The 12804-nt window shown below is 40.5% G+C and overlaps 1 protein-coding gene across 20 annotated transcripts in view; it reads right to left on the bottom strand.

Annotated features, from left to right (window-relative positions):
* Positions 1–12804, bottom strand: part of LOC106089068 (small conductance calcium-activated potassium channel protein) — a 965076-nt gene that overhangs the window by 586801 nt on the left and 365471 nt on the right. The window contains exons 1-2 of one of the 20 annotated variants that reach the window (XM_059367778.1): positions 2349–2571; positions 242–1181 (exon numbers count right to left, since the gene is read on the bottom strand). The exons of 16 other annotated variants lie outside the window; for them this stretch is intronic. In XM_059367778.1, coding sequence (XP_059223761.1) covers positions 242–1111 — 870 coding nt within the window. In that variant the 5' untranslated portion in view covers positions 1112–1181; positions 2349–2571. Of the gene's footprint in view, positions 1–241; positions 1182–1302; positions 1442–1915; positions 2095–2348; positions 2572–12804 lie in introns of those variants that run through there. 3 more of the 20 variants (XM_059367779.1, XM_059367780.1, XM_059367777.1) reach the window with 3 other exon arrangements.

Genomic DNA, 12804 nt, shown 5'->3' with positions numbered 1-12804 from the left:
GGTTAAGAGCCTTTTTTTCCCCAAAATCATTTGGTCACAGTTCAAGCTTTTCACTACAGTGTAGCTATACTCAATTGTGAAATAGGATTTTCAACCCCTAACCTTGATCTTAGTTTTGACCCTTCACTTATCAATTTACAAAATATTTGCAGTCCTGTGTAAACTCCTTTGATACCACGGAGTAGACAGGGTAAAAGTAAATAAAATGAAATAAATGTAGAAAAACATCTTCATTACATACCACTGGTGTGGGGCGCTCGTTCTCAATCGGTGATAGGTTTCGGGTATTCAACATCATGGCTTCGGGCCACAAACCATCGCGTCGTGGCAATTGCGCACCGGTTGGGGTGGTAGACGCTGCCTTAACGGCGTAGTTGCCCAAACTGTAGCGGCTGATGTTACGGCTAATTCTTGGTGGTGGGGTGGTCGACGACAAAGGTGCGGAAAACGATAAGGATTTCATGAGATGAGGTTGGGGAGTGACAACGGCCGAATTGGGCGGTGAATTTGATAGATTAAAAACGCATTGCTTATTGGGACAGCAAATGCTGCTATTGAGGCTGCCATCACTTATGGTGGCTATGGGCAAAGCCATGGCACCTTCTAGGGGAGCGGCAAAAGGCATTGCATTTTCGGATGGGCTGTTGTATGGGGCTGGATAAAGAAATCCCTCTGCTGTTGTGATGGCATTGTTGGGCAGTGTTATTGAATTGTTATGATTGTGGTTTTGTTTACTATGGCTGCTGTTTTCGAGGTTGTTGTTGTTGTTGTTATGGCAACAACTGCTGCTGCTGCTGCTGTTGCTGCCTGCTGCTTCGCCAGCCTGTGTTAGCGCCGCCAATTGCAATGATGATGCTGTGGAGGAAGCCTCCAAAGAGGCTGTACGATCCATCATTAGGGGAAAGGGGGATGAGGTTGGCATAACCTCAGCAGCATAAGTTAAGGGCAATGGGGCCAGTGTTGCGGTTGCACTTGAGTGTGTAGGAAATCGTGAGAATTGGGGCTCCGACTGCGGCGTCACTACTGCACCAGTATTGTTTTGTGAAGATGACGCTGGCAATTGCTGTTCTACGGTTGCAATGCCGCTGACTGTGTCATCACCGCGTTCCATGCATGTAGAGTCACCTATGGTTGCCTTATTAAAACGCCAATGAACTCTTCGCCGTTTACAATTCAAATTTCTGCAGTTTAAAAATAAATATTTTTTTTAACGTTGTTGAGTTTGTTTTTTTTTTTGAGGATGTTGGAAAAAAAACAAAAAAAAATTTTGAATTGAGAAAAAAACGCCACGCACGCACTCACTTTCGCATTCAAAGCAGAGATGCTGCGACAAAGAAAATGAGGACCACGACCAAGACGGACACAACGACAGCAAACAAAAATTCCACAATATTGACACACAACAGTTGGGAAAATTTGCTTGTGTCACTAGTGAGCGTAGAACAAAAAAAAAAAAAAACACGAGAAAAAACTTAAGGAAAACAAATTTGATGGGAAAAATATATGAAAAATCCCGAGATGAATGGCAGTAAAAAAACGCGAGACGGCGGCAAAGGGCAGTGCTTGTATTAAATGAGATTAGGAATTTGCTTCGGTTTTTTTATTTGGACGCCTGGGCTCTCTTGTTTTTTTGGCTGCTGTTGCTGCGTAAAGGCGAAACGCTTGGTTGACAAACATCATTGGCTGATGGTTGGCTGGTTGTTTGGTGTTCCTGGGACAACAGCGACACATTCACCCAGAAAAAACAAATGGAAAACCTTATGGTGGATTTTTCTCAAATGAAAAACATTCTTAACACTTTTCTTTTTTTTTTTTTTGCACATTTCGACAACGGGCTATATTATTATCCAATAAATTTTGTTTCCGCACATTTGTTGTTGTTGTAGATTTTCTTTTTTCTCTTTTTCAATTTTACCAATAACTAAACACAACACAAAATTCGATTTATATCCATCATACACACACACACACATATATCACACACATCAATATATCGATATAGGCATCATCATCAATTTTTTTCTTCTTCTTCTTCTTGGGTTGTTGTTATATTTACTACTACTACCACTACTGCCACTACATTACATATGAGCTTTTTTTGCATATGTGCTGTGTGTGTGTGTGTGTGTGTGTTTGGTTTGAAGAAGATTTGATTATCATTTTATGGAACAAACCCAACAGACAAGCAGGCCTTAAATCAACACAAGGCAAAACAAAGGCGCTTAGCATACACGCAAGCTCACGCAGGCACTCACATACACACACACACACTAAGTAATGCTATGGTTTAATGCAAAACGGATTGAATGCACACTGTGGCCAGTAACAAGCGAGAATTTTACGATTACTTTTCGATTTTTCTTCCTTTTTTTTTCTTTGATTAAATTTTTTATAATAAAAAAAATCCTTTTTTACACTTTTCAGGGGATTTTTTTTCTTGTTGAATTTTCTTCAATTTTTCTTTCAATACTTTGATTCTTCACAATTTTGCCGCGCGTTCATCTTTGCCTGTAGCATCCCTCGATTTCACTGAAGCGCTTCATTATGGCCACGTTGCGTATCAGCCATAACTAAAAGAGCAACAGCAGCAGCAGCAAGACTACTATCTGCTGCTAATTGAATCCCAAAACAACAACAACAACAACAAAACAAAGACACCGAGAAAAAAAAAAACGCTGGCGAAGAAAACACATTGATCACCAAAGATGAAACACCATTTATTTTCTATTCGTTGGACGATGGTGATGCTGATGATGATGATCGGGAAAAACAGACATAAGATTGCCTTCATCATCATCAGACCACCGCAACTATCACCGTCAACAACATCATATGACCGCATTCACCTCAGACCGCTCTCACTCTCTCTCTCTCTCTCTCTCTCTCTCTCTCTCTCTCGGTTGGCGATGGCATCCAAAACGTCATCATCGCCATTGCCATCATCATTATCGGCCTCCCCATCAACATCGTCATCAGATTCTGCTCTAGCATCTTGGCATGGGCAGCAGTAGAGTAAATAAAAACATTTTGTTTTTTTTTATATTTATTTTTTATTTATTTATTTTGTTTTTTGTTCTCCACCACATTTCATCGTCTTTTAGCGGCACGGCATGAACAAGCACATCATTTCGTCAAACATGGAGGAAAAACGCAAGTATTTTGTGGGAAACAAAAATAAACTCATAAGAGTTGGAACCGATTGTGGGGAGCGCTATTAAATTAAGAATTTGCTTATCATTTGACTAAGCTCGGATAAAGCAACACTGACTGGATAGATGACTTTTAGATGACCGACCCATTGACATACAGATTAAGTGTGAGGCAGCCACTGCGGCAATGAGAGGTAAGGTGATGAGACCACGCTCGCCTTTAGGAACACTAGATACACTACTAGATGTCCGACCTATTGACATACAGTTTAAGTGTGAGGCAGCCACTGCGGCTGCGGCTGCGTCACAGGTGACCTGTGGCTGCGAGAGGTGACCATTGAGTGCGAGGCGCTCTTGCAAGTCTTGGGTTGACAGTTACAACCATCTGGTAGTTTATGTAGCATGAACTATAGAACTGATCTGGTTATGTACATTAGAGACCCAGAGATGTTGATATGTTTCCGACTTTAGGGACGGGTAGTTGGCCATAAGAGCTCCAACAACTAGAAATGTCTGAAATCTGAAACAATTTTCCCCGAAAATTGGCATCACTTGACCTTGATGTTTTGTTTGCGAATTCGTTATTGCAATCTACAGCTGGCTTACAAAAAATTAAAGACGGACACGTGGTACAGAGGGCAAACACGGACGGACGAAAATAGCCAAACTGAATAAGGAATACCTTCTTAGTCGATCCACAATAGTGGTACAAGAAACAATTCGTGTTTTAACCATAACTGCAATAAACTAAAGGTCACCGTAGTGCAGAGGTTAGCCAGTCCGCCTATGATGCTAAACGCCTGGGTTCGAATCCTGGCGAGACCATCAGAAAAAATTTTCAGCGGTGCTTTTCCACTCCCAATGCTGGCGACAATTGTGAGGTACTATGCCATGTACAACTTCTCTCCAAAGAGGTGTCGCACTGCGGCACATCGTTCGCACTCGGCTATAAAAAGGAGGTCCCTTAACATTGAGTTTAAACTTGAAACGGACTGCACTCATTGATATGTGAGAAGTGTGCTCCACTTCCTAAGTGGGGCAAAATTTGCATTTGCACCGTGTGTGACAACTCGTTATGGTTGGAAAACAAATGCAACCTGCACAATGCTTACAAACAAATGGACAAATGGTACAGCAGGAAAACACGGACGGACGTACATAGCTTAACCGAATCATTAACACTTCCTTAGTCGATCGATACACTGCATCACTGCCTCAGTAGTGTTACGGGGGTACAGTTCATGTTTTAACGATAATAAATATAAGTCATATAAGTCTAATAAATATAAGTCACTGTTGAATTTTGTATTTCAAATACCCTTAACCGGCATATAGCCTTAACATATGTCATATAGACGACAGCTATATCTAAATACAGTCCTACTTTTACCATATTTGGGTCGAATTGCGGGTGGCCTAAAACTACTCACTGTTTCAAATTTCAGTTAAATTTGACAAAAATAAAATGCTTTTATGGTCTTCAGACCCTTTACGGGAAAATCGGTCTATATGGCAGCTATATCTAAATATATTCCGAACTGAATCACACTTAGGTCAGATGTTGGGAGGCTTAAAATAACACACCGTTTTAAATTCCAACGAAATCGGTTAAAAAATAAAGCTTTTATGGTCTTCAGACCCTTTATGGGAAAATCGGTCTATATGGCAGCTATATCTAAATATATTCCGATCTGAACCACACTTAGGTCAGATGTTGGGAGGCTTAAAATAACACACCGTTTTAAATTTCAACGAAATAGGTTAAAAAATAAAGCTTTTATGGGCTTCAGACCCTTTATCGGGAGATCGGTCTATGTGGCGGCTATATCTAAATATAGTGCGATCTGAACCATACTTATATCAAATATCGGGAGGCTTAAAAAAACTCACTGTTTCAAATTTCAGCGAAATTGAGCAATAAATAAAGCTTTTATGGTCTTCAGACCCTTTATCGGGAGGTAGGTCTATATAGCAACTATATTTAAAAATAGTCCGATCCAAACCATATTTGGACGGATGTCGGAAATCCTACAACTACCCACTGTTTAAAATTTCAGCGAAATCGGTTAAAAAATAAAGCTTTTATGGGCTTCAGACCCCTTATCGGGGGATCGGTCTATATAGCAGCTATATCTAAATATAGTCCGATCTGTACCATATTTGAATTGGATGTTGGACTCTGACTAGGAGGTAAACATTCTCTACCATCATCAGGGAATGGTTCTGTGGTCAAGCACTGGCAAAAATGTTCTTTCTACAACTGAAATACACTATCTGTATCAGATACCAGATTACCTTATTTGTCTTTGCAGGAGGATGTGCCTGCACCAAAACTATCGGTTTGAAGTTTGATTCTTTGGTAAAAATTACGCCCTTCATTCTGATTCCTGTACATCTCGCACACTCAATTCTTACCTTTTCTTTCTTCGGAAAAGACGCTTCACCTCTCTCGCTTTTTCTGGATTCTACTCCTTTATCTGGAGAGTTACTACATATCGCCGCATTCTTGTAGGACACATTCTTGGCCTTAGTAGCATTACGGCACTCTTGGTCGTACCATGGGTTTCTTGGGGGAGGCTTTTGGTTCCCAAGTATCGATTTCGCGACATTTTCCATGAGGTGGGCCCTTACATCATCGGGACAAGGAGTGCTGTCATCAAGCAGTTGGATTAGTCGAGTGGAGTATGCCGTCTTGCTTCCTTGCTGTGTCAGATAGTATTTTTCTAGCCAAGCTCGAACGGGAGCAAAACTTTGCTGTAACAAGGTAATGATTCGCATCTATGTTTGCTGCTCGGACAAAAGTAAATCTAACACGCTGGATGTATGTCTTCTATCTACCGCAACGTGATCAATTTGGTTCTTTACTTCTAGAGTTAGGGACAACCATGTGGCTTTGTGAATTTTTTATGTTGAAATCTGCTTTTTTGCCGCGGTGAATTTTTTTAGCCTTAATTTATTATAAGGCGTTATCTTGTGGAGGCTAAATTTTCCGACCAAAGATATTTCCTTCCCCATTTTCGCATTTACATCTCCCATAACGATTTTAATACCATAAGCGCGGCAGCGGTCATATTCTCTTCCTAGGTGCCTTGGTCTGATCGTCTTTGTCTTCCATCGGGACATAAGCACAAATTGTGCTGATGTTGAAAAATTTTGATTTTATGCGGATTGTGGATAGCCTATCATCTACCGGAATAAAGTTTGGGACAAGGTGTTTCAGTCTCCGACTAAACACATATCCACAGCCAAATTCATGCTTCGTGGCATGGCAGCTATAGTGACGCCAGCTATAGTTTCCGATCCATCACACTTCCTATAGGGCACTAATATCTGCCTGGAACTTCTGCAATATAACCCCTACTACGTTAACTGCACTTCGCTATAAAAAGTCTGGGCATACCAGGTGCAGATCCGCAGATCGTGGTTCTTTTTCATTTGATTGGGTCATCATCGTTAGGGGAGTCCGTTTCTACTATTATTTTATTTCTCAGACTAATTCTTATAGTTTTCCGGGGGCGGAATACTGGTCCAGTGCCCCAAACGCATGAGTTATATTATATCGCACCGGTATATTTCGATTTCGCGTGCTGTTTATTCCCTGATCCGGCACTTCCCTCCAGCTGCCCCTAACCTGGGAACAGACGCTGATGTTGGCCAGTGGTTATTTGAAAGCGCCAATAACACTCCCACAGGCCGTCATGGCGCAGAGGTTAGCATGTGAGCCTATGACGCTGAATGTCTCGCTTCGAATCCTGTCTAGAACTTCAGAAAAAATGTTCAGCGGTGGTTATACCATCCTTATGCTGGCGATATCTGTGAGGTACTTTGCCATGTAAAAACTTCGGCCCAAAGAAGTGTCTCTCTGCGGCACGCCTTTCGGACTCGGCTATAAAAGGGAGGCCCTTTATTATAGAGCTTAAATTTGAGTCGGATAGCCCTCATTGATATGTGAGAAGTTTGTCCCTGTTCCTTAATGGAATGTTGTTGAAACCACATTTGTATGTGTTTGCAAATGCAAATTTGTCCATTAGCAGTCCATTGAGGATCAGGGGCAAACTTCACACATATCAATGAATGCAGTCCGATGCAAGTTTAATTCCAATGGTAACGGGGCCTCCTTTTTATAGCCGAGTCTGAACGGCGTGCCGCAGTGCGAAACCTCTTTGGGAAGAGGTTTTTACATGTATTCGTATTCTTCTCTTAAGTCAAGACCAGCCTACATATCCGTTTGGAGGTGATTTTTGGGGTGGGTGGTCCCTCTTCGACTTTACCCCAAATTTGTATAAAAGTTTCGTATTCTACTTGCAATTACCATTTATTTGATAGACAATTTGCTCCAATCAAAAAACATGTCATTTTTCTATTTCCACATGGCGAACCAATGGATAAACATGTCAGTTTTGGGCGGTTTTTGGGGGTGGGGCAGGCCCCCAACACATGAGGTCGAATTGTTACATCAAGTTCGTGCTCTACACTTAAATACCTTTCATTTGATACCCATATTGACCCAATAGGTAAACATGTCCGTTTGGGTGGGTTTTTGAGTAGGGCGTCCCCCTCGATTTTGGAACCGCAAAGTTTTATAACAATTTTGTGTTCTTGGGTTACCAAAATTTCACTGAAAACAATGCAACCATCTCCGAGATCGGTCGTTTTTGAAAATGGTAGTTAGGGGAGGGTCCGTCCCCCTCACGGATGTCATAAAATGAAGTGTTACTGTGGGGACTAAGCTCATGAAAATCTGTTCAGCCGTTTTTGAGTCTATTGGTTTTTATATAATAAAAGAATGTATCCCATATAGACTGATCTCTTGATTTTAGGTCTCAGGTCCAGAAAAGTCGCATTTATTTCACGATTTCCCTGAAATTTGGCACAGTGAGTTGCGCAAAGCTGTCATAGATATGTATCTCTCGATTTATGCTCTTGAAGCCCAAATAGGACCCATTTATTACCCGATTTCACTGGAATTTAAAACAGCTTGGTTCAGAACAGATATTATTTCGATATAGCTATAATGGGTTCATTCTACCGGATTTTGACGAAATGTTGTTGATATAAACACTGGAGGTGGTGGGTATGCACCACTATACCTTTTTCTAGTTTCAGATTTAAGATTTAACACCAAGATGATGGTGACACTTGAAATCATGCATTTAATGGTAGTTTACCATCCAGGTGGACCATTCACCATATGTTGATCAGCAGATGTTCAGATGTGCAAGACTGCATGGCATTGTGTTGGTCACATTACAAAGTGGCATTAAGTCTGTGGTCTTCATGTCATTTGGCAATCGTTGTTAAACTTGAACCACAGGCACTAAATACGATTTTTGTAAAAGGGTCAATGAACCCATTACATTTTTCACACCATTGACAATAGCATTTTACATAAAAATTCTTCGAAAAACCTTTCTTTCATCCCCATCTAGAAGTGTGAATGCAATATCAATTGATAGCGTTACAAATCGTATGGCAAACTTAGCATAAAACTCTGTGCTCACCTTTCCCTATGGCCAAGTGAATTCAATGGTCGAGCGGGCAAGCGAATCCAAATTTGTTGGAACAACCAAATGAATACGTCAGCCAAATGAGCAAAATGATGCCGCAGACAAACATATGTCTCTCGTTTATCTTGTAAATTCTTGAACACGTTGCACGGCGCTCTGCCATTAATTAGCAAAACCCATGAATTTTCCAATTTTCTTGTTTTTCACTTTAAAAGCAAACAAAAAGAACAATTGAAAAGCAAAAAGAAAGCGAGAGAGTGAGGGAGAAATAGCAGAAGAAAAAATCAACAACCAACAGACACTTAAAGAAAATTTTCAAACAATCACAAGAGTCTAGCAAATGGCATGACAATGATGGAAGGCAACATTGTATGAATCATCATGGAATCAGAAGTGTCTTCATACACCGCCATACCATAACGAAAGGAATATTCAATGAGTTTCATCTTTTTGACTGCATAAAGCAACCACCCTCTTTACCCCAAGGCACTTTGTATACCCTTTCCCTTTTGCCAGCTATAGATAACATGTCAATACAGCGAACATTCACCTTCGCGTGATGCATCATTGGCAAGAAGGAAGAACTATGAGCTGGTAGAAGTACTTAGCTGAAAAGCAAAATGACTTAACGATCTTATTTTTTAAATAAAATTCAATTTTTGTTTGTTTGTTTGTTCCGTATAGCCTAAAAACGGGTGAACCGATTACCTTGGAATTTTCAAAAGATTGTGTAGGTTGGTCTGGAAGGAAACATAGGCTATATAATTTTTGATATCAGGAGGGGGCGGGCGGACCCTCCCCTTACCCCAAAAGTACTACCCAAAAAAAAAGTGGACCGATCGGGACAATATGGGATTCAAATGAAAGGTATTCAAGAGTGGAATACGAATTTCATAATAAAAGTAGGGTACAAGTACCCGGGGGCCGCCCCAAACCCCTTATAATAGGTTTATTCGTAGATCATGACAATATGGGACTCAAATGAAAGGTATTCGGGAGTAGAGTACGAATATGGTCAGGAAGTAGGAATAGGCTTTATAATTTATTGATAACGGAAGGGGGCGGACCCTCCACCGTTACCCCAAAAACACCACGCCTAATCAAAAGTGGGCCGATAAAGACAAATGAAAAGCTTGCGGGAGTAGATAACGAATCTGGCATACAAATTCATGTCGAAGTATAGGGGTTTACCCCACACCCACAAAAACGTCCCAAATGGGCACATTAGCCAATCACGGATATATGGGACAAGGTTTCGTTGTTCCGTGTAGACTAAAAAAAGGGCAGAACCGATTTTCTCAACCGAAAACCATAGTAAAAGTCATTGTGTAAAATTTCAGCCAATTCGAATAAGAATTGCGTCCTTTATGGGCTCAAGAAGTCAAATAGGGAGATCGGTTTATATGGGAGCTGTATCAGGCTAAACACCGATTCAGACCATATTTGACACGTATGTTGAAGGTCATGGGAGAAGCCGTTGTATTAAATTTTAGTCAAATCGTATAAAAATTGAGCCCCCTAGAGGCTCAAGAAGTCAGTATCCCAGATCGGTTTTTAGGGTAGCTATATCAGGTTATGGACCAATCACGGATATATGGAACTCGGTTTGTTTGTTCCGTATAGACTGAAAAAGGGCAGAACCGATTTCCTCAAATTTTTCGCATATTGTGTAGAATTGTCTGGAAGGAAACACAGGCTATATAAATTTTCGGTATCGAAAGGGAGACGGACCCTCCCCCTCATGGCAAAAACACAACCTCAAATCAAAAGTGTATCGATCGGGACAATATGGGTATCAAATGAAAGGTATTGGAGAGTAGAATACGAATATGGTACTAAAATTCCAGTCTAAGTACCCATCGGGCAGCCCCTGCCCCAAAACTTCCCCAAAACAGACATATGGGATGTTCATTTCAATATGGGGCTCAAATGAAAGGTATTCGGGAGTAGATTTCGAATCTGTCATTCAAAATCTGAACGAAGTATAGGAGGTCATGCCACCACTCCAAAACGCCATTAGAACCATTATGACTATATGATACCTGGCTGAACCGATTATCATAAAATTTTCATAGATTGTGTACGTTTATCTGGAAGAAAACATAGGTCATATAATTTTTAGATATCGGGTGGAGGCGGACCCTCTCCTTTACCGCAAAAACGCCACTCATATCCGAAAGTGGTCCGATGGGCACAATAAGGGTATCAAATGAAAGGTACTGGAGACCAGAACACGAATATGATATTAAAATTTGGGTTCAAGTACCCAGCGGGGAGCATTTGTTGTCCGATGTCGCCGAAATCTGGGACAGTGAGTTGCGGTAGACCCTACGACATCCTTCTTCAATTTGGTCCAGATCGGTCCAGAGTTGGATATAGCTGCCATATAGACGGATCTCTCGATTTAAGGTCTTAGGCCCATTAAAGGCGCATTTATTGTCCGATTTTTCCAAAATTTAAGACAGTGAGTTATGCTAGGCTCTTCGACATTTTTCTGCAACTTGGTTGGAATCGGTTCAAATTTGGATATAGTTGCCATATAGTCCGATATCTCGATTTAATGACGAAAAGTGGTTTACACATATACCCGATGTGGTGGGTATCCAACGATCGGCTTAGCCGTACTTAACACCTTTTTACTTGGTTTTGACAATTTTTGTTTCTTAGTTTCTTTTGCTTTTTAGTTTGTGGCAGAATATACAACTTATATGATGTTGATTCAGTTGAAGCACTCTAGGAATTGACGGAAATTTGGTACTTCTTGCATACCCCAGATATTGTGAGTGTCATTCAGGTTTTTCTTTTTTTTTTTTTCAGCCAGCCAGTCAGTTGATCACATATTGTTTCACGTCAATCTTTTGGAAGTCATCTTTGGACATATGAACGCACATACGAGTAGATATTTTTTTTTGTTTTTTTGTTGAAAAACAACTAAAGCAATATCACAAACTAAGTGTCATCAATTAGTTCTTGGAAACAGAAGTTTTTGGTTTTTAGCCAAACATAGCCATTTATCCCATTGCCAGGTTGTCCTATGTCAAATAGAACAGAAACCTCTCACAGTAAGCATGTATTGGGTTGCCCAAAAAGTAATTGCGGATTTTTTAAAAGAAAGAAAATGCATTTTTAATTAAACTTTGGATGAACTTTAATCAAATATACTTTTTTACACTTTTTTCTAAAGCAAGCTAAAAGTAACAGCTGATAACTGACAGAAGAAAGAATGCAATTACAGAGTCACAAGCTGTGAAAAAATTTGTCAACGCCGACTATATGAAAAATCCGCAATTACTTTTTGGGCAACCCAATATTATAAAGAATATTAAATAAATTTCGTTGCAGACATTTGTAATTCATACTGAACAGAGTTCTGTGAAAAATTCTTGGTTTTTTTCTTAATTAAAAACTAATTAAAATGGCAAAAAGTTTGCCAATGCCACATTTGTGCATATTCAATTACTTGGCTCTTCAATGAACTTTGTATTGATGCTACATCAATGTTTTCAACCAATCGACTAGTTCCTACCGTTGAACCATCCAGATCGCTTTAAAAAGCCCAATATCTTGTAAATGTTCACATCAGCTAAATCAGAAAGCTTCTCAAAGAAATGAGAACCTAAAATGGAACTCCTTCTGATTGCTAGTGCAGGACACACACACACAGAAGGTGTTCTTCGATGTCCTCACAGCAAAAGTCGTTGCTGGCAACCATCAGTCTGTCAGCATGTTTTCCGATTAGACAGTGACCTGTCATGACGGACACAATGACTAGCCAATGACTGCAAAGCAGAAGACCTCTTCAAGTCTAGATTAGGCCACATAGTTTTAGAATGCCCACAGTCCCCTTTTTGTGACCATCAATCATTCGTTGTCCTTCGGGCCTGGTCCTGAAAACTTAGCTTACATGTCGCTAGAGGCATACCCACAGATTCCAGTATCCCTGGAAGCGTAGGGTAGTTCCTAGTCTCGCAAGCTCGTCCGCTTTATAACTCCCTGGGATATCTCTGTGGCCCGGCACCCAGAACAGATGAATTTTGAACTGTTCAGCCATCTCGTTGAGAGACCTGCAACAGTCGAGGGAGGTTTTTTTGTTCAGAAATACGTTCTCCAGGGATTTAATCGCTACCTGGATGTCTGTTATGTCAATC

Source organism: Stomoxys calcitrans, chromosome 4 (genome assembly GCF_963082655.1).
Source record: "Stomoxys calcitrans chromosome 4, idStoCalc2.1, whole genome shotgun sequence".
NCBI classification, from domain to species: Eukaryota; Metazoa; Arthropoda; class Insecta; order Diptera; family Muscidae; genus Stomoxys; species Stomoxys calcitrans.
The sequence above is the reverse complement of the archived record's forward strand: the minus strand, read 5'-3'. Positions and strand labels throughout refer to the sequence as shown.